At 42.5% G+C, this 22,794-nt stretch overlaps 1 protein-coding gene across 4 annotated transcripts in view; it reads left to right on the top strand.

The window, feature by feature from the left end:
- cblc (Cbl proto-oncogene C, E3 ubiquitin protein ligase) overlaps positions 1-22,794 on the top strand; it is a 36,342-nt gene that overhangs the window by 1,412 nt on the left and 12,136 nt on the right. The window contains exons 2-15 of one of the 4 annotated variants that reach the window (XM_079503224.1): positions 3,355-3,490; positions 5,299-5,707; positions 10,120-10,266; positions 10,570-10,726; positions 10,859-10,980; positions 11,430-11,567; positions 11,877-11,964; positions 12,055-12,186; positions 13,515-13,685; positions 14,405-14,557; positions 14,966-15,018; positions 15,526-15,609; positions 16,410-16,465; positions 17,022-17,807. In XM_079503224.1, the coding sequence (XP_079359350.1) occupies positions 5,355-5,707; positions 10,120-10,266; positions 10,570-10,726; positions 10,859-10,980; positions 11,430-11,567; positions 11,877-11,964; positions 12,055-12,186; positions 13,515-13,685; positions 14,405-14,557; positions 14,966-15,018; positions 15,526-15,609; positions 16,410-16,465; positions 17,022-17,173 (1,806 nt within the window). In that variant the 5' untranslated portion in view covers positions 3,355-3,490; positions 5,299-5,354 and the 3' untranslated portion in view covers positions 17,174-17,807. Of the gene's footprint in view, positions 1-3,354; positions 3,491-4,397; positions 4,489-5,166; positions 5,708-10,119; positions 10,267-10,569; positions 10,727-10,858; positions 10,981-11,429; positions 11,568-11,876; positions 11,965-12,054; positions 12,187-13,514; positions 13,686-14,404; positions 14,558-14,965; positions 15,019-15,525; positions 15,610-16,409; positions 16,466-17,021; positions 17,808-22,794 lie in introns of those variants that run through there. The other 3 variants (XM_079503225.1, XR_013790194.1, XM_079503223.1) reach the window with 3 other exon arrangements.

The raw sequence follows: 22,794 nt of genomic DNA, 5'->3' as shown, positions 1-22,794 counted from the left end.
TTTGGAGAATCCCTGTACTAGAGCTGCCACTGGTCTCCACATGACCCTGTGACTCCATCTGCTCCCTCTGTGACAGAATGGTGACAAGTTGTCACCATTCTGTCACACACACACACACACACACACACACACACACACACACACACACACACACACACACACACACACACACACACACACACACACACACACACACACACACACACACACGTCCAGATTGACCACTGAAAGCACACACAGGACCACAATGGAAATAAATTATGGACTATTGTGTTTGATTTTAACCAGCAGCAGCAGTGGCTCAGCCAGGCCTCAGGTGTAGAGTGGTTCAGGGGGAGTGGCAGGGGTAGAATAGCCGGATGGGAACCCATGAGGTTCCCAGTTCAGCACGTGCGTGCGCGCGCGCGCACACACACACACACACACACACACACACACACACACACACACACACACACACACACACACACTTGCAGAGGCATGTGTGTGACACATTTCCTAATGCAGAGGCAATTCTATATACCCTGGTATAACAACCTGGTGTCTATAATGTGTGCATGCATTTATAGGTGAACATTTTAATTACAACCGGTATTTATTTTTTGCAAGCTTTATTTTTGTCTTGAGACTTTGCCCTCAGGCACAAAAAGTGTTAATGGCCACATTTATTTTAATGATCAATCAATCGATTGTGTTACGGCTTGGATCAATGGAACTAATGTAGTATACTTTCAGTTCCTTTTTATTATTGTTATATTAGCAATAATAATGTCTTGTTTTGCCAATTATTTGGGGGCCCACTTGCTGTATCTTCACGGTCAACCAGTGGCTCAAGTTGACAATCAATCACTGATTTATGTCACAGTGCAACAAATTCTGTGAAGATGGAAGAGAATTCATGACGTTCTTGTGCCCTTTTATCCGTGTCTCGTCTCTGTGTTTATGCACATACTGAAATACTTGTCAGTGATGGTGATGATGTTGAAATGCAATGTTTTCATCGGTCCATTTAAAGGGAAACTTCGCCCTCTTGTGCTGGGGAAGCAAAAGTGCAATGAAAAAAACGTAAAGGAACATAATTCTGTTAAATTACAATCTACATTTTGACCCTTCATTCCAAAACAGGATCTTGACAGTCAATGCCAGTTAATTTATGCAACTCACAACTCTTTTAGTTTTTATGGAATATTTTTAGTGTTCTCCATCACCAAATGTTGACCTGGTGTCATATGCTGTCATGGGTCCCAGCACGTCCAGAAAAGTCTAGTTATGTTCCCCATTGTCTGTCAAATATTGAACCTTGGGTTGTGTGTTGCGTCGGAATGTTGGAGTTTCAGAATGCCGGTGTGTAACCGTCACTACATTGTGATGCTCACTGTGCATTTGGTTAATTTGTTTTATATTGATTACATTTTCATATGATTAACCCAACTATACTGAACATATACCTGCGTGTGAAAGGAAGCTTTGTATTCCCAGTCTAATAACTCTGAAATACTTGCCATGTGTCTACTCTATACCCTGTAAAGTAAACATTTTCATGAATTAAAAATAAACAAAAATAAAATGTTTGTCTGGCTGCAACCAGGAACTCATCAAAGACAACAAGAAAAGGGGTTACACACTGGGAATACAAAGCTTCCTTTCACATAATTGTATGTTTATCATATGAAAATTGAATCAATATAAAACAAAGCAATACAACAACAACATGCAGTGAGCAACACAATGTATACTGTGAGTCTGTGACGGATATGATGTGTCTAATTCAGCATTGTGAATAAAACATCAGTGGAAGAAAATGGAATGTTCTCATTCCACCACTCGATGGCAGCAGATAGCACAGCTGATCCAACAAGTAGTATTGCTTCAATACCAAACATTTACATTTAGGGCTATGTTACTGGCATTTAACTGACACACAACTGTTTCTGATCCTTAAAACACCAAAACTACAAATAATAATAAAAAAATACAAAAATCACACCCGTGTGAACTGAGTGGTGCAACAGTGACGTCACACACTAACCATAGCAACCATGCTCCTTTTTGAGTGGTCACACACACACACACACACACACACACACACGGGTACTAACAAAGCCAGTTGTTGGAGTGGTTTGCACCACTCAAAAATAAGTAATTTCCTATGTCATGGTGGTAGGCTAACTCAATTGGTTCACAAAGTGGGGTCCAGGAACCATCATGGTTCCTTGAGGTGGGTTCTAAATGGACCCTTACAGTAACTCTGTAACTCGAGAGTTTACATTATTTTGTATACTCTCAGAGTAATGGGGGTCCTTTAAATGAAAAGGTTTCAGAACCACTGATGACACTTGGGTAAGGATTTAGATCCGGGTAGAGAGATGGCAAGGTTGCAGCACCTGTTTCATTTCTGGTGCTGCAGTGAGTGTGAAGTGACATTACAGGCGCACATCCTGTCTTGCGGTGGTCTGCACACCATTGTATGCTCCGTTCGCCCCCTTTCCTCTATCTACACACACATGCACACACAGAGGTATTGTGGGTGTCTTTGGTTTCCTCTGTTCTTAATTTGTAATAGCTGCAATTCATTGCATTTTAAAGTATTTTATTGAATTTCCACAAGTTACGGCCGGGCTCCACCGGGCGCGTCAGCGTCGCGTCTCCGTCACCGTCAGGGAATGTTCCCTTTTTAATCAATGAAGGGTGGCTCCACTGCCCGCGTTGACGGAGACGCGACGCGTGCATTAAAATTGAACCGGTGCGTTTTTTGACGCGACGCAGACGCAACGCAACGCGTCCGGTGGAGCCCTGGCGTAATCACAGTACATAAAGACTTGGAATTACATATAAAAACAGGCTGCTTGTCATCATATAAATACATATATCAAAATTACATACATGTCATCAAAACAAACATTTCGTATACACATTTAGGGTTAGCAAGTGCGAACAAAAAACACCATGCTTTGGTGCCATGTGTGCATGTGCTCGCACTAAACAACACCCTCAAAACAAAGCACTCAGTAGGCTACAAAACACCTAGGCGCCAGAATGCGCGAAACAGATAGCACCATCCGTTGATGCGATGTGTGCCTCTGCACGCACACTCCAAAGCCCAAATGCCTGCGCCGAATGCGTTGCTCTGAAGGTGCCACCATGCGCCAACAAACAGCACCATGCTTTGGTGCCATGTGTGTCTGTCCGCGGACACATAATAACACCCCCAAAACAACGCACTCATTATAAACATTAAGAGTATAAAACAGGTCGCGACCGGGAGGCGAACCCAGGTCCTCACATGCAATTCATTGCCCACACCTATCATAGTCTCTCTCTCTCTCCCCCCCCCCCCCCCTCTCTCTCTCTCAGAAAGAATTAAAGGAGTTTGGAGTTCCCAGTCCTAGAGGTCTCCGCGGCAGTAGAGGAAGAGGAGGGTCTACTCCTCTCTTTTTCAACGCCAAAGCTGGGAGACATACGTGAACTGTCCAGTAAGACCCTATATGCTGTGAGTGTCAAGGTCATCAACAAGGACACACTGGTGGGAGTACGGGAGTCAAAGTGGTCAAAAGTACTTGCACCAGGCTCCTCCCCACGGGGCAGCTGGAGGTCCATGTACAAAGCTCCAGTGGAGAAACGCACAGCGGATCTACAGTGGAGAATAGTGCATGGGGCCGTGGCTACAAACAGACATGTGGCGCACATTAATTGACTCTAGGGCCAGTAGAAGTTGTCCATTCTGTCAGGAGAAAGAAACACTTGAACATCTATGGTTAAGGTGCCCAAGGCTTGGTAGTCTGTTGGCGCTGCTACAGAGATGGTTCAACAGTTTTAATGAAGAGCTCAATGAGGAAATGTTTATTTTTGGGCCAAAGTACAAAGCATCAGAAAAGAGACGAGTGGGCCTGCTGAACTTTTTACTTGAGCAGGTAAAGATTAGCATCTGGCTCACTAGGAGGAACAAAATGCAAGGAGCAGGGTCAGTAGACCCAAAACTCATGGCAAAAGGACTGATAACAGCTCGTCTCAGAATAAAACTACTATAAACTGATTTCCTGTCTAGAACAGTTCGTTGAGATATGGGGACATGAGAACCTCTTGTGTAGCATTGAGCAAGAATCACTGGTTTTACCTCTTTAAGACAAGGAGAAAAAAAAGGGAACAAAAAATATATATTTTTTAATATTATTAAGCATGCAATTTCTAGAAATGTCCTGAAGAATATGTGAGTGTACACAAAATATTAAATAAAGGCTTCGTTAAAGGTCTCTCTCTCTCTCTTACTCTCTCTCGCTCTCTCTCTCTCTCTCTCTCTCTCTCTCTCTCTCTCTCTCGTTCTGGGCTATAAAAAGAAAACAAAACCTGTTTGTCTGGCTGCAAACAGGAAACTCATCAAAGACAACAAGAAAAGGCAGTGTAGCTGAGACAAAGAAAGAGAGTGAAGATAGAGAGATAGTGAGAGAAAGAGAATCAGCAAATTAAGCCACTACGGTCTTTCCATCTACTGTAAGTAGTCCTCAGAGATTTGTAGTTCGTTTTGAATGTAAGTTTTGAATGAGTATCACGCTTCACTGAAGTCAAAGCATTGTATCAGCAAAAAACGATGACAGAGTAAGTGAATAAATGTGATCATTAGCATGGAGAGAATAAGAATAGAATGGAGTGGAGTTGTTTAGAGAGAGAGAGAGAGAGAGGAGGTTGAGTGTGGGTTTTGAGACCTCCCTTGACTTAGTTTCAGCTCACCCTTTCCCTTATGCACAGCCTCTCGGGTTGTGCTGCTGATATACTGAAAGTTATACAGTTACCTAGTCACTTTGTGCCGTGTGGCACACATAAGGCCTTGGAAAGTTATACAGTATATACGTCTCAGTTATTTTGCTCCTGTGCTGCTGCTGCGGACATTTTTTGAGTGGAGACTTCACCATCTTGACACCTTTCTTGAGGATGCTTTGACCACGGATGTGCTTTCTCCTTGTTTAACATGATGCTACCGGTATGATGCTTGGTTCTGATGCTGTTAATGGATGCCAGCATGCTACCGTAAATATCTCACATAGATGTTGACAACGTGCAAGGTATCTCATCACATGCAGTCAATAACTTGCTACAATACAATTTCCAACAGCACACGTCACACGCACACACACACACACACACACACACACACACACACACACACACACACACACACACACACACACACACACACACACACACACACACACACACACGTGGACAGACAGTGAAGGAGAAAGAGAGACGCACATGTATTGACACTTGGCATTTGTGCCCATTTTCGGACTGAAAACAACACAGCAGGACCAGACCAGTCACCAGACCTTCCATACAAGCCAACTGAAGAACTGTAAACAATGGCGCCAACAAATAGCTCCAGCTCTGAGTTCCCCACCATTAGCGACCAGCGGATGGTGGAAAAGGCTCTCAAAAGACTGGAGAAGCTTTACCGGCGGTGCACCAACCCTCGGCTGAGCTTGAGGGCCAGCCCTCCATACCTGCCGGAGGTGGTGTTTGAGACTGCCACGTTGCTCACTCAGGTCTGGGAACCGTACCAAGGGCCCAGGGGACCAGGGAGCAAAGTTCCACGTGGGGATGAGGCAGAGTACCTGAGGATCTTCATTAGACACCTGGTGGACAAGACCGACAGGGCTGTGCTGCTGTTTAAGGAAGGACGGGACAAGATGTTTGAAGAGACATCCAGTTGCAGGTAAGAAAGCATCTATAAGGAGGGGACAATTAGAGTGACCTTTAACCACATGAACCCTAGTGTCCCTAGTATTCAGGGACTTACTAAGCATTGTAACTCAATGTGCTGTGAGCTTGTAGACAGGCTTTAGATGTAGATGATATCTATCTATATCTATCTATCTCAGGGGTTCTCAACGTTTTTGACTGGGGACCCCCGGAAAGACCCCCAGGTTGAGAACCCCTGATCTATCTAATGAAAATTAGCATAGGCAATGGGTGGTTTGAAGATGAGGTAACACATACTTTCTCCCTACCTCTTTCTCATTTGCACAAATAACATGCACAATGTTGCATTCGATTCTGACAGGTACTTCCTGTCAGAAGTTCAGAACAGTTAAAAATGTGTTCATTTCGCACAATTGTATTTCCTGCATAAATGATGCAGTAGAGCTGTCTACACATAAGAGTGCCCACAACAATAATGGCCTTTATAGGTTGCAACAACAAAAAAAGGAAGAAAGAAAAAAATGTTTCGGCAAAATCTGGCAAAGAGCTCAGAAACTCTATAGTCTTCCTAGACCAGTGATTCTCAACTGTTTTTCTTAATTTCTAGGACCCCCAGTTTAGTATGTATCAGGCCTTAGGAATTAAAGAGGATTTTGTTTTAATATTGTGTAGTTGTACATGTAATAATGGTGAAGATTAACTATCTGTCTCTAAACTGGGGACCTCATGGACCCCTGGAAGTCCCTGGCCCTCATGAGAACCACTGCACTAGATCTCTTGTTTTAGCTAATGATTGGTTGTAGCTTGAATTTGTTACTGCAGGAAATATTTAACATTTTCAATAATGAGTAAAAACTATTTTAACGGCACAAAAGAGACAACATAATGTCGTAAAATAACTTCTACTTAGGCAGTTGGGCCGAGGCCGAGGGCCCCAAAGGTCAGAGGGGTCCTAGAAGATTGGGCGAACTGAGACTCACTAGTACTCCAGAGCCTGACACTGAATTTCAAAAGCTGAGCCAAACCAAAACCCACATAATAGATACATTTTATAAACAGGTAAAATAGGCATTTTTATTTAATATTTACTTTTTACATTCATTATTTTACAATAATTATACAAATATTTTTAGTTTTGCCAATTACAGTTTTTCACGATTGTTAACACGTGTTTTTCACAACCTAACAGCATTCTCAAAACCCTCTGGCTCAGGGTCAAACCATGATTGAGCACATGGTCAACCACAGTTGCCCGTTCTCCTTCTTTCTCTTCTTCCTCTCCCTCCTCCTCTTCCTCTCCCTCCTCCTCCTCCTTGTCCTCCTCTCCCTAGCTCTTCCTTCTCTCTGTCCACCTACTCCTCTACCTCCTCCTCGTCCTCGTCCTCCTCTTACTTTTACCCCTCTCCTTCTCTGGTTGTCGATCTCTTCAAGGTTGTCCATTGTTCACCCAGAGGCTCTCAAGTCCCTTTTATGTTGCAGTCCTGATTGCAAATTTCTCACCAGATCTGAATGTTTAGAGATTTGACTATTTGTGTGTTGTAGGTTGATGCTTTGAGATTTTATGTGAGAAGTGTGTGCAACAACTAAACATTGTGTGTAGTGTTTGGACAGCAAGGTGTGTTGTAGGATGATGCTTTGAGATTGTATGTGAGAAGTGTGTGCAAGTGTAAAGAAGGAAAGTCAGAGTCTAATGCAGATAAGGGAGTGTGATGTAGTGCAAATTGTGTCGAGAGATTAGGTACATGAAGTGAAGTTTTCGATTTTTGCGTGTTAACAAACGTGAAAAACTGTATTGCAGTATCCTCTCTGCCCACCACCTCACACTATTTCAAACTTAGCCTATAATCATATAATCATATATGCGTAAATGGCAGCATCCATAAATAGCATCGACCAGCATTGACCATTGCATTGATACAGACATAATGGTGGGTATGTAGTGAGTCAGTGATTTTGATATTTGTGGAAAGGACAGGCTAAATGTGGTGACTTTATATTTGGAGTTTGGTTTCAGTCGCCTGGTCATGTTAGGACTACTAATGACAGAGAAGAAGAAAAGGTCGAACTTGGGCCTTTGAGATGTTAATGTGGAGTAACTGGGATACTAGCGTACTGCGTGCGTGCGTGCGTGCGTGCGTGCGTGCGTGCGTGCGTGCGTGCGTGCGCGTGTGCATGTGCAGAGAAAGAGAGATTGTGAACAATTTAGATTCTTTGACCAATGGCTGCCTCTACTAAAAAGGCAATGGATCAATTTGAGCTCATGTGTTTTGCATTGTCCTGCAGGTAAAACAGTAGTAGTACAATAATAGTAAGAATAGCCAGAAGAATAGTCATTCAAATATCTATAGCTACAGTATGTATATAAATAGCACAGCCACTAGTGTTTGCGGTGGTGACAGTATGGTGAAAAGTTTTGTGCAGACAGTATATTATAAAAACAAATTGCAGTAAACAATTGTTTTTACAGAACTAAGTGTGAACAGGATCTCTACGGTCATATACAGTATGTAACCTGTAGTTACAGGCTTACCCTGAAAAGAATTATCAATAATAGGCCTAATTGATTTGATTACTTGATTATATACTGTGTGTATATATATATATATATATATATATATATATATATATATATATATATATATACAGTATATATCGCTGTTGTCAGGCAGAAACTTTCATATTTTAGCTTTTTGTGTTTTTTTGCAAATGAATGCCCTACCTGAGAGTACAGCGCTGCATCACACAAAAAGTAGCAGGTCTACAAGCTTGAAATGAAAGTATGAAACAAGTTTTGGAAATATGAGGTTTTCATCCGACAGAGGCGAGCACGCACGCACGCACGCACGCACGCACGCACGCACGCACGCACGCACGCACGCACGCACGCACGCACGCACGCACGCACGCACGCACGCACGCACGCACGCACGCACGCACACACACACACACACACACACACACACACACACACACACACACACACCATTAAGTTGGAGGGAGGTGTGCATGTCATTTTCTAAAATGTGTACAATCATCCATATATATATATTACATGCATTATACGTATATCAAACAGTATATCAAACAGTATATCAAATACATTTATCAAAAACAAATCAAGCATAACATATGATGAGTTAAAAGCAATGCCATTCTCTTGACAAATATTGCTAATATTATGTAAACCTTTACAATCGACATGAACTGCATCGCAAATTTGCAATTTGATTAATCATCGTCAGTTTTCACTATTCTTGGGTGAGGTTTCTTGTCTGGAGGGCCAAAATGTTTCTGTGTCTACTCTATATTGCACTTTGCTATCTTTCTAAAATATGTAACGTAAATTCAGTGTCATGCAGTCATGCTAGGGTAACAAGTAGTCATTTCACCAGGGAAATTAGAAAAATAAAAGTTATTTATGAAATGCTACTTGCTTGCTACCACATGCATGCCATCTTAGAGGCAGGTGGTAATTTATGGGATAGAAAACGTGTAAATGCAGTATTATTATTATAGGGAACGATGTTGGCATTATTATGTAGTAATTTATTCTAGTTTACATCATACTAAAGTGCATTGCATTGACAGTGATTTATGTTGTTAGCAAAGATTGACTTCGCTTGACTTGCTGAGGTGTGACTTGGTGGCAGATGGAACATTTTGTGGTATTGACAGTCAAACCAGTACAAGAGAGCATCCTGTTTGTATAACATAGCTTGACTTGTGCGAAAGTACTGTGTGTGCGTGTGCATGCATGTGTGTGCGCACGTGTGTGCACGTGTGTGTGTGCGTGCGTGTGTGCGTGTGTGTGTTCGCACATGTGAATATGTATCGGTGTGCATGTCTGTGAGTGTTTTTCTAAGAGAGCTTATGGAAAGTTTCACAAAACATTTATTTTTAAACAATGCCACATTCTATTTTAAGGTTCTACAACTGGAAGTTAATTTTATCATTGTCTCCGCTAGGTCAAAGGTGCTTTCTTCAAAAGCGTTTGTACAACTCATCTTACAGAAGCTCACTCAAATTACTATAATCTCTGTAGTCATGTGATAAACACGCAATAAAATAAATGATGAACGCATAGTGCAATCAACCATAAATTGGAATCACATGTGTTTATTGTGGAAACATGATTTGTTGTACACCAAAGGTACACGTGATACTGTTTGTAAAAGGATTGACAGCAGAGTTAACACACAGAATGTTATGATTGCGATTACAATCGTATTGTATGTATTATTTTAATGAACAACTCAAGAGGGAGTAAAAGGACTATAGTTAATTTGCTACAGTATATGTTCATAGCTCATATGTTTATCATATTTGTAATTGCAATAGTTTAACATTTTAGAGTGGAAGAGCTCATGGACCTTTGCATCAGTTCAAAAACAACAGCTGAATGTCTGCTTTCCCTTTTATTCCCAGGAGGAACTTGACCAAGCTTTCTCTGCTCTTCAGTCACATGCTCTCCGAGCTGAAGGCCATGTTTCCTGGGGGACAATTCCATGGCTTTATGTACATGGCAATGAAGACGGAGGCCGAGCAGTTCTGGAGACATTCATTTGCTAACAAGTGAGAATGGGCACAGATACGGGTGGGATTTGTAAATGACTTGAAAATCTTGAAAGATTACACGTCGGATGGGTGGGCTTTATTTTATTAATCGATTGTGTTCTGCACGCAGTGTAATTTAAGTTCCTATTGCCATTGTTTTTAAAGAAAAGAATATGATGATCATTCTTATTTATTTATTAACTTTTTACATTCATTATTTTGATATAAATATTGTGTTGTAGAAATCTTGTTGAGAATCACTGCTATTAGAAACGACAACATGTAAAATAAATGTTATGTTTCCTGCCCTCGCCCACCCAGGTGTATAGTGCAGTGGGCTAGTTTTAAACAGCAGCTGAGAAGAGTGCATGCGTTCGAGGAAGGGATGGAGTGTATGGCACTGAAATCCACCATTGACCTCACCTGCAATGACCACGTCTCAGTGTTTGAGTTTGACATCTTTACCAGACTGTTTCAGGTATGCTACTTTCAGATTGATATTAAACAGAGCATGACACAGACAGACAAATGAACACAAGATTTGTTTCTAAATGAAATGCTCAGTGTCTCTTACTCTCTTTTTCATTTCTGTTCTGTCTTCTCCCTCAAGCCTTGGAGGACGATTTTAACAAACTGGAACCATTTAGCAGTGACTCATCCAGGCTACATGGCCTTCCTCACATATGACCAGGTCAAACTTCGTCTGGAACACTACCGACAAAGAGCCGGGAGGTGAGTTACAGTCTAACTCAGGGGTTCTCAACGTTTTTGGCCGGGGACCCCCGGAAATGCTTTGGCAATGTCTCGGGACCCCCGCCCCGCCCCCTCCCGACCCCCAATATAAATTGACTGCTACAATAACCTTAAACCATTTTGGGCGGGAACCTCTTTTGGTGTTTTAAGCATTGTTATAATTTAGCTATTGAAAAATAGCAGATCTACAAGCTCATTTTTTTTTTTTTTAATAATTTGGGGACCCCCTAAAATAATTTGGCGACCCCCCGAGGGGTCGCGACCCATGGGTTGAGAACCCCTGGTCTAACGCACCTTCCGTGTCTAACACTACTACTACACTAGTCTTGCGTATAGCCAGACAACTATTCCACAACCCTCTGATGAATGCTACATAGACTAGGCTAAACATTTACCCATTGGATTTACAAACTCTCTCCCCCTCCCAGTTACATTTTCCGTCTGAGCTGCACCAGGATGGGCCAGTGGGCCATAGGTCATGTGACAACTGAGGGAGCCATCATCCAGACCATCCCCCAGAATATACCTCTCCACCATGCACTCATCCAGGGCTTCGGGGAGGGCAGGTGAACACACGCGCGCGCACACACACACACACACACACACACACACACACACACACACACACACACACACACACACACACACACACACACACACACACACACACACACACACACACACACACACACACACACACACACACACACACACACACACACACACACACACACACACACACACACACACACACACACACACACACACACACACACACACACACACACACAAAGAACAGATTTCCAAAGTCATATTATGAAGTCATACGAGTTACAACACAGTATGCATTTGGGTTTTCTGTTCTATGGCTGCAGCTATCTATACCCAGATGGCCGTGATGTGAACCCTGACCTGACAAGTCTGTGTGAGCCAGCCAAGAAAGGCAAAGTCAAAGTCACAGAGGTAAACACACTTACGCATGCCACACATTCACATAATAAGACACCAGAGTATCTATTTTCCCCTATTATTTCATCCGATTCCTTTCCCCAGGAACAGTATGAGCTCTATTGTGAGATAGGGAGCACATTTCAGCTGTGTAAGATCTGCGCAGAGAGGGACAAGGACACACGTATCCAGCCCTGTGGTCATCTCCTGTGCAAGTCATGTCTCCTAGGCTGGCAGGTATGTAGGTCAATCCACTGACATCGTTTGTACCTGTAACTGACCACGCAGCTAGTATAAGCCACTCTGTCAGTTGGTCGGTTGGTCCGTCTGTCTGTCAAACTACGTGAACTTGCTTAAAGCAAACATTAAACGTCCATAGACTTGGCTGCCACATGCCAATGTTCATTGCCACCAAGTTTCCCCAAAATCTACCCATCCGTTCTTGATTATGACCTTGATTATGACCTTTTCAATCCAATAGTTGGTTAATCGTCTCTTCTGGGCAGACTGCTGATCATTACTATTTGCTCTAATTGTTTTGCTAACGGGTGGAATAGAGTAAAAACATAAGCTCCACACAAATCTTCTCTGTTGGACAGATAGGAACGATTACAAATCCCTGCCATGCATTGCTTCCTTCAGGGTGATGAGGTTTAGAGTTCTAAATGTTACTGAACTATAAGCTATCCCATTTGTACCAACAATATGATCTCAGACAGTGATTTATGATATGCCGACTACGTACAGTAAGCCCTGCTCATTAAATACACAGAAATGGAAAAAAATGCAGCAAGTAGGGATGTTAATAATTAAGCGTAACAGTACATAATAATACAAATTCTGCGGTTCTATCATTGGGCAGTTTTCTGTGCTGTCTGCACGCGGCCAAGGAACGCACATGTGGGCCGGGTAAAAAAGGTCCCCCCCACCTAGCCACAGAAACGTCTCTGCCTTTGCATGTGATGTGACAGACAAGACAGTGCACTTTTCATTTTATTCCTCATACAAAGATGCCATTGCCGGGTCCTGTATCTCAAATGGTCAAGATAATATAATATGCCTTTTGTATTCTTTCTAAGCAAAGGGTAGATTTTTATGTTACATTGAGGGAAATGAAGATTCTCAGATTTAAAAGAAATGGCGCTTATCAACTAACCGGTTAATCGATCAATCGATTAATTGATTAATCAAGGTTATCAAAACTTATCGATTATTAGTTAAAGACTTAATCGATAATTCCCATCCCTAGCAGCAAGTGTTCACATAGGAGGATGCATGCACACACACACACACACTCTCTCCCTCTCTCTCTGTCTCTGTCTCTTTTAGTATGCTTAGCAATAACCTTAACCTATACTAGTTTCCCCAAACCATACTCCACCTCTGCATTTACAATATACAGGAATAAGTATGTAAGTAAGCCTTGCCGAGCCTGTTTCTGTAGCGTGAGGTAGCTTGATGTACAAGTACACCCCTTGGTAACTCATTATTTAGGCTACTTCAGTGTTGCAAAATAGAATGGGGTGCATGAAGACTCTCATTCGCTGTCCATTGTTGTTGTTCAGAAGTCTAGTGGCAACTCCTGCCCATACTGCCGCTGTGACATCAAAGGAACAGAGTCCATCCTGGTGGAACCCTACCTCAAAGCCGCCGATCAGCAGGACAGCGACGAGGACGAGGAGGACGACCACGAGGATGTGGAACTGGTGATGAAGACAGTGGCCGCCTTGAGAAAAGTGTGTTCTGCCCACAGTTTGTGTTTATGAAAAGATGTCAACGACGAATTGTGAGCTTGTTGTACATTTTCAAATAACCAAAGTATGAGACAGAGGAAAAGGCAGCCGCACACTCAAAACAGATGTGCAGATATCAGAGTTTAATGCAAGCTTTCGGTCTTGAAGGACGAAACAGTACAAGGGTTTGAGCAATGTGATCACTTGATAGCCAATGCAAGGCACCTGTGTTCAACATTCCAGTTTGTAAACATCAAGGGAATTGTAGTCCCAAATGTAGTGTAGCCTACAGAGACTGTGCTCTGAATAACCAAAGTACGAATAGGGTTATAGTGGCTAAACTGATTTTGATAGTATATTAATTTAGCTGGGGATCACCTGGAACCCTTTCCAGGACCCCAACAGGTTAATAGGGCATGCAAACCTCGCACCTTTTTGGGGGGGGGGGGGGGGGGGGGGGGGGGGTGCGCCATTTTGAATGTGATAAGTCACTATACCTGGCCAACGGATAGGCATAGCAGAACAACAACAGTGCATCAAAAGTATTAAGCCAACAATGTTATGAGCAAGATTCAAAAACATATTTGTCTTTAAAACAAGGCACATATGTTACTGCCAATATTCAAGTTGCTACCCTCTCTTTTACAGTCTACCCTGTCTCTCTGCCCCATATCTCTCTCTCTCTCTCTCTCTCTCTCTCTCTCTCTCTCTCTCCCCAATAGCTCTCCAATGAGGAGTACCAGGTTCCTAGTTCCCATCCTAAATCCTTTATCAGCCCTCCCCCATTACCCCCTAAATCCAGTGTGGGCCAATGGAGCCGGTCTCCCCACTTCCACACTCAGCCTCCTGCGCCCAGCCTCCCCGACAGACATTCTGTAAGTTCCCACATCCAGACATTTAATTTGCTTAATGCGAAGATAGTATCTTACTTGGTGCAGGGATATTTCACTTTCACTTTTTTCCGTTTGCTGGCACCTCACAAGGACCGATGTGCTGTGCTCCTTTTGCATATAATATTTCACTTTCAAACATGAAATGTCCCTTTACTTACTGTGAAAATGATGCAAGAGTTTTCAAATGAAGCTATGGGATACAGAAACCCTCTTGAAATATTCTTCATATTAATTAAGTACAAACATAAATAATGTTTTCAATAAATCCGTTATTGTCAATGTTGTGAACGTAATGTACAATTGTAAATGTTGCACGATGTGGCCAAAGATGTGCATCAGGCAAAAACATGTATTGATGGTCCTACCTTTGTTCACACTCTGTTTTAACAGTATCCCAGTAGCAAACATAAAGGACATCATGCCCTGCAGGCCGACAGTAACAGGTAGGTTTCTTTTGAAAATGTAACCAGGTGTAGGACTACCTGCAATCTCTAGGACTAGGTAATATACTCAGTAGCATTTTGCCACTTGTCGCTTGTAAGCATAATGTTGACCCCTCCAACTGAAAACAGCTCAACTCTGCATCTGCGTCATCCCCATCCACACTAAAGGCTCATACATAGTCTGGATTTTCGGTGGTGGGGTGACCACCGAACTACAACATGACGTCACGAGCCGCGGTGAAGAGCAAACCACCGCCACCACTCCAGCCCTTCTCTCTGTTTTTACTCACCACCGCTCAACGTTATTTCAGCTCCGGTGGTCAGCTCACCACCGGAGCACTGGTCACCTCACCACCGAAATTCCAGACTATGAATAGGCCTTATGGGTTTGCTAATGGGGGAAAGCCACCCCAGTTTTACTCCTATTAGCATTGTCTGTTCAGAGTTTCACATGTGACATATCTCTGCACTGTTTTTTTGTGTTGGTTGTTCTGTCCCGTCCAATAGAAGGCAGTGGGAGGCAGCAGCCAGTACAGATGAGGAGAGTGCTGGTGGGTTGCAACCGTCAGTGTCTTACCCACTTTCCAGCAGGTGAGTGCCAGTCGTCTGCATTGAAACTCTCTAGTCTATTGCATGATTTCCAGATAACTGTTAGTATTTTGAACGTGTTTTAAGAATCAGCTAAATGGGTTAATACTAGAAACTGTCTTTACCATTCACGTTGAGCTACTTTGCTTGGGTCAACCATAGGCGTGCACGCCGTGCAGTTCCCCCTCCTTGAGGAAAACAGTTCATATCCACATGGTGTGGCCCCGGGTCTCTGAAAGATAAAGAACACATAATTATGGCTGATTGACTGTCCTTGAAAGTCTGACAGGCAATCAGGTCTCTTGATTACAGTTATTAGCCTCCTGCTGAACCACTTGCTGCCGACAGCAAAACACATACACAGTATCCCACTGCCACGGACTGTATGAGTGATATTAACCATTTAAACCCTGTGTACTTCATTGCCCGGTGTCCCCCAAGTTGTCTATACTGGACCCTTTCTTCTTTTTTTCACTCACATTTACTTGCCAAAAAATAGCCGATCTATAGCTCGGTATCACCCATGGTTTAGACACTATTGGATTGGTCCGACTGTCATTAGACCGACAACCTACGAGAGTCTAATCTTGGGCTAGTTAGTACCACCACTACAACCTCAGCTTAGTCCTGGGAAATGTTTGCACTGCTGTTCTGGCTTTCATCCATCTGATCACATCGCAAACTAGCACTAGTGGGTACCGTACCTGTGGACTGGACATGACAACCTATAGGTTTTATACAGAACCATATGAAATGTGCTGAATTATTGTTGGATTAATTTTGTGGTCATCTCTCTGTGACAGTTTGGAAATGCTGCCAGAGGCAAATCATCCTGGCTCCTCCCTGTCAGGTGCAGAAGGTAGGCTTTGTTTTGGGAAATTACTTAGCCCTCAAGCCATGACCTTTCAATGTGCATGTATTGTGTAGACCTGCAGCGTCAAAACGTGAATGAAAGGTGTCATTTTAAAATGTTAAATACAGTAAGATTGAATTATATATTGCTTTATTTACACACTTTCTCTCTTCTTATAGAATATACAAATATCAGATCATATAGATGCTCATCATAACACATTGCGTTGTTGCTTACTTACAAATGCAATGGTGAACAATATAGTTAGTGCTCAGTGTGGATGGCAGTCCACACTAAAGGTGGCCTTACACTATAGCTGATAATCGGGCATTTTTGACGCTCGGGGGGTGCCCGACCGCTCAAAGAATGTTTGATATTTGCTCTGCCCCGCTCCGATTATCCTGTAGTGTGTGGTGCTATCAGATTTCAGATTGAAAAAAATCGGCTAGTGTAAGGCCACCTTTAGACAATATAACTAAGACAATAGTGAATTATATAGTTATGGCTATATCCCTTTAGACAGAATATAAATAAAGCATTATATGTTCCTTCTTTTGTGTAGGTGGAGCAGCAAGTCTAACTCCCCCCATCTCAGTCAAAAAGAAAAAGGGAATAAAGGACACAAAGGGAAGGGGGTCAGAAAAGACAGAATCCAGAAAAGACAAACGCAGCCAACGAGGGATGGACAGAACCATTTCATATGAAAGGATATAATGAAAGGATCTTGTCTGTTGTCTGTAAAGCCTATTTTCTTTTACTTTGTCACATGATGTGCCACTTGCAGAAAGTCAGATGTCTTGTTTTTTTTTCAGTGAACATTGTTGTACAACAAAGTATAAATTATTGACTTTAGGGGCAAGAACATTCCATCACTGAAGACACTGGCAGTGAAGTTTCATCCACAATTCTGACTGTGACTGACATTTGACAAGTATTTACTGTAAACGGCACTGTAAAATGTAGGCCTATCTGTACTCAGGGATTGGTTGATAAAGGTCAGGTGGATTGTTTTTTGGTTAATAATACAGTAGTTACAGAATAGAGCTTATAATGAAGTCTGAGCTCTTTCCAAAGTGTTTTGATAGTCAATACAGCCTGTGCTTGATAATAAAATCAGTCAAGTGAGTTGCTTGGCATTCTAAAGATGCTTTAGTACTTAGGTACTTAATCACTGGGCAGCAATAGTATACTTGCTCTGAATATGAAACAGTGGAAATATGCTTATCATTATTTAATTGATACCTTAAAATATAGGCCACTCGTAACATTTGTTATTGTGCATATTGCATACATTGAGGGTGCGTTATTCCACTGAAATGATAATGAGTGTTATGTGAGAATTAAATTGTCAAACAAATTGCCATCATTTCCATCACTACGAAGCTTTCAGCAGTGATGATATAGGCTACTCCAGTTAAAATTCAAGTGCAGAGGATGCAAACAAAGCTAGAACAAAGAAAAGACAATGACTGAGAAGTGAACAAATCACCACTTAAAGCAACTCTGTTACTAACAGATGCAATGAACCTGGAACATGAGCAACAAGACAAAGATGATCGCAATCAGTAGATCTGATGGAGGGGAAACAATGATAATTTCTGGGCGCCCTCTGGTGGTGAGTAGGAGTCACGACAGCAGTAATTTGTGGAAAGTCTGTAAAGCTAAAGGCGTAAGGCTCATAGGTAAGCAAAGCAAAGTTACTATATTTACCCAGGGTAAATGGACTAAGCATCAGATACTTGTTTACAGCCAGGCCCTGCTCATAGAACATTTCATGGTAGTGGTTCAATGCCTTGCTCAAGGGCACTTCAGCGGTGGTAATTTTAACGTGCCGGTCCGGGGATACGAACTGGCGACCTTCCGGTATCAAGACCGCTCTGCAAACCGTTCGGCCACCGCTGTTTGGAGGTAAGGCTAAGCGGTAAGGCAGGATGAAGGGACGCCACGCAGAGAGCTGGAAGCCAGTGAATCAGCTGTAGAGAGCATAATGTAGGGATGGAGTAAGCTGTGGTCAGACGAGAGGTTCGGATCCAGATGCCATTAACAATAGTGTGTAAAACAGCGATACATAATGTGAAGATGCTAAAATTGGGTTTATGGCTCTAAAGAAAAGGTCATTCCAGCATTAATTTAAGGGAGACATCAACTTAAATCTGACTTGCACAACAATCTTTTATTTGAAGGGTTAGAACAACAGAAATTCCACTATTTAGAAAGCAGATGGTCAAGATAAAGTATCAGTATAGCTAAAATATAAACAAAATGGTATAGCCTCATCGTTCAGAAAACACTGAACTGCAGGCCAATTTTAAAGTTCTATGTTTCGTCAGTATTACACTACAGACAAACCACACCAGTATAATGTTAAATAAATTCTGCCACTTTCTTGTTGCTAGTTCATGATATGATATGATATGATATGATATGATATGATATGATATGATATGATATGTTATAGCGGTCACCTTTTCATAATGGTCTAAAGTAGAACTGGTCTGGCAATACATCTTTATGATCAGGTTTCAGAAAAGGTTCAGATCCCTTTTTTTACAATGGGTTTTAGGTGGAACAGTGGAAGAGCTAGACAGGATGAATTGTATGTTTAACCACATTTATTGATTGATTGATTGAATACTTTACTAACAATTCCAAAAAGTTATTAAAATAGTACAAAAAGGAACGATCTACAAGCTCACAACACGTCTTGTTGCGACCTGTTGCAGGTCATCTATTTTCAGATTTGGCATTGAGGGGAAATGGGAGGACCCCTGGTGGCGCATGTCAATAGAGTTTAAAGGTTAAAGAAAGAGTAAGCTGTTGATATAACCAGGAAAAGCTTGTTTCAGTTGTGAGAGAATTATTTAGAAAAGTTTATAATAAGTAAAAAGATTCTATCAAATAATTACAGCTGAGAACATCAATCAATGTCAAGCCGGTGTGTCAATGACAAATAGGAACCTTAGACCATTCAAGTTGTTGAAGTTTAACAAAATATTTGTTTGTTAAATTGTTTGGCTGAATTCACAAAATACTGTTTTGCATAAGTAGAAACGGTAAAATCTCCATAAAAGCATGAATCATTCATGCTCTTAGTTCAGGCCAAGTCAAAAATGAGACATTTCTGACTTCAAAGTAGGAAAAGTCCACATGAACAGTCCTCCTTGTCAGTCCATTATGTACCAACCACAACCACTTGAACACTGAGGTGGGAAGATCCAAGTGGATATGTTCCCAGTTTCCATTCTGCATGAACGCATCATAAGGTTGAGTTGAAGATGGGAGGAGATCACGGATTCAAAAGCATCACAACAGCCAGGATGAGGAGCAGATGGGAGGACACCATTCCAGAAGAGGAGTCGAAGATGCTGCAGGCAGGAGGAAAATAAATGGTTCAAATAAACTGCATATAGAGCACCAAAGTTTTTCCATCATTGCCGCTAGAGGCCACTCCCTCCACTATCCTAGAACTGTGGTCCAAAAATAAAGAAACCAGCCAGGCGATGTCACTCATATGGATATGAAGTATCAACTGACGGTGAAAAAAAATACTAATTTATCCAAATAGTAAGAAAATATTTTTTTCTTTAAATACATTATCAAATGTAACTGAATATCATATAAAATAATTTACTAAATCACCGGGCTAATTTGTTTATTTTTGGAACACAGTTCTTATAGAATGTAATCTCTGGCAGTGGTTTTCAACCCTTTCCATATCAAGGCCCATTATTTATTCGACATTTGAGCCAAGGACCACCATTTAATGAGATTTAGCATCTCAGACAAAACACTTAGAATATTTTGTTGTCATTGGATAAGATTCGTTGGACCACTGATTCAAAACCACTGCTCTATGGGATATATATATATATATATATATATATATATATATATATATATTGTCTTGTAGATCAGCTATTTTCAGAAATGAGCAATTTCAACATGAGCACCTGTCGTCGTCTTCTGTCGTTGAAGATGGAGATGGAGTGTTTGTTGGAGGTGGAGTAGGTGGAGCAGTTGTTGGAGGTGGAGTAGTTGTTAGAGGTGGAGTAGGTGGAGTGGTTGTTGGAGGTGGAGTGGTTGTTGGAGGTGGAGTAGGTGGAGTAGTTGTTGGAGGTGAAGCAGTTGTTAGAGGTGGAGTAGGTGGAGGTGGTGTGGTTGTTGGAGGTGGAGTGGTTGTTGGAGGTGGAATAGGTGGAGTGGTTGTTGGAGGTTGAGTAGTTGTTAGAGGTGGAGTAGGTGGAGTGGTTGTTGGAGGTGGAGTAGTTAGAGGTGGAGTAGGTGGAGGTGGAGTGGTTGTTGGAGGTGGAGTGGTTGTTGGAGGTGGAATAGGTGGAGTGGTTGTTGGAGGTGGAGTAGTTGTTAGAGGTGGAGTAGGTGGAGGTGGAGTGGTTGTTGGAGGTGGAGTAGTTGTTAGAGGTGGAGTAGGTGGGGGTGGAGTGGTTGTTGGAGGTGGAGTGGTTGTTGGAGGTGGAGTGGTTGTTGGAGGTGGAGTGGTTGTTGGAGGTAGAGTGGTTATTGGAGGTGGAGTAGTTGTTGGAGGTGGAGTAGTTGTTAGAGGTGGAGTAGGTGGAGTGGTTGTTGGAGGTGGAGTGGTTGTTGGAGGTGGAGTGGTTGTTGGAGGTGGCATAGTTGTTGGAGGTGGAGTAGGTGGAGTGGTTGTTGGCAGTAGAATAGGCCTAGTTGTTTGAGGTGGAGTGGTTCTTGGAGGTGGGGTAGTTGTTGGAGGTGGAGTAGGTTGAGGTGGAGTGATTGTTGGAGGTGGGGTAGGTTGAGGTGGAGTGGTTGTTGGAGGTGGGGTAGTTGTTGCAGGTGGAGTAGATGGAGGTGGAGTGGTTGTTGGAGGTGGAGTGGTGGTTAGATGTGGAGTAGTTGTTGGAGGTGGAGTAGGTGGGGGTGGGGTAGTTGTTGGAGGTGGAGTGGTTGTTGGAAGTGGAGTAGTTGTTAGAGGTGGAGTAGTTGTTAGAGGTGGAGTGGTTGTTGGAGGTTGAGTAGTTGTTGGAGGTGGAGTAGTTGTTGGAGGTTGAGTAGTTGTTGGAGGTGGAGTGGTTATTGGAGGTGGAGTGGTTGTTGGAGGTGGAGTGGTTGTTAGAGGTGGAGTAGGTGGAGGTGGAGTGGTTGTTGGAGGTGGAGTAAGTGGAGTGGTTGTTGTAATTGTAATTGTTGGAGGTGGAGTATGTGGAGGTGGAGTGGTGGTTGGCAGTAGAATAGGCCTAGTTGCTGGAGGTGGAGTGGCTGTTGGAGGTGGGGTGGTTGTTGGAGGTGGTGTAGGTGGAGTAGTTGTTAGAGGTGGAGTGGTTGTTGGAGGTGGAGTGGTTGTTGGAGGTGGAGCGGTTGTTGGAGGTGGAGTAGTTGTTGGAGGTTGAGTAGTTGTTGGAGGTGGAGTGGTTATTGGAGGTGGAGTGGTTGTTGGAGGTGGAGTGGTTGTTAGAGGTGGAGTAGGTGGAGGTGGAGTGGTTGTTGGAGGTGGAGTAAGTGGAGTGGTTGTTGTAATTGTAATTGTTGGAGGTGGAGTATGTGGAGGTGGAGTGGTGGTTGGCAGTAGAATAGGCCTAGTTGCTGGAGGTGGAGTGGTTGTTGGAGGTGGGGTGGTTGTTGGAGGTGGTGTAGGTGGAGGTTGAGTGGTTGTTGGAGGTGGAGTAGGTGGAGGTCGAGTGGTTGCTGGAGGTGGAGTAGGTGGAGGTCGAGTGGTTGCTGGAGGTGGAGTAGGCGGAGTAGGTGGAGTGGTTGTGGTCGTCACCCTATAGGGAACAACAAAGATTTACAATTTAGGCATTTAGCAGATGCTCTTAATCCAGAGCGATTTACATTAAGCAAGAACAACACATGGTAATACAAGAACATTTACAATCTCACATTGCAAAGCATGTGTTCAGTAATACAGCAATAGCAGCATGTTTTCTCATAGTTGTCAAGAATGGATTGCAGAAAATAAAATAGTGTGTGAAACTGTGTGATAATTAATTGCAGTACTTGTACTTGTCTTGCAATACTGTAATTTATCCCCACATAATAATCAGATATATTGTCCTACTGTGCGGCACATGGATTGTTATGATTATCCGGAGGATGTGTAATCTTTGCTGGCGGAAGTTTTGGACATGGAAGATCACTGCCATTAACAAGAGGAGAAATATCTAGAAGAGAAGAAAAAGAATTGTGTCCAGTGGTTCCAACTCAGATATCAATGTACAGTATAGAATCCTAAGTAATTAAGTTTTATATCTGGTTTCATGGTCAACTTTGAAGGTGAAATGTTTACCTAGTAGTCAGTGTGCCTACCTTGGAAGTCGATATGGAAAACCACATTTCCCCCCTTCAGGAAGTCTCTCTCT

The sequence above is a fragment of the Electrona antarctica genome (genome assembly GCF_951216825.1).
Source record: "Electrona antarctica genome assembly, chromosome: 6".
In the NCBI taxonomy this organism is placed as follows: Eukaryota; Metazoa; Chordata; class Actinopteri; order Myctophiformes; family Myctophidae; genus Electrona; species Electrona antarctica.
Note: the sequence above shows the minus strand (reverse complement) of the source record. Positions and strands in the feature narration are given on the sequence as shown.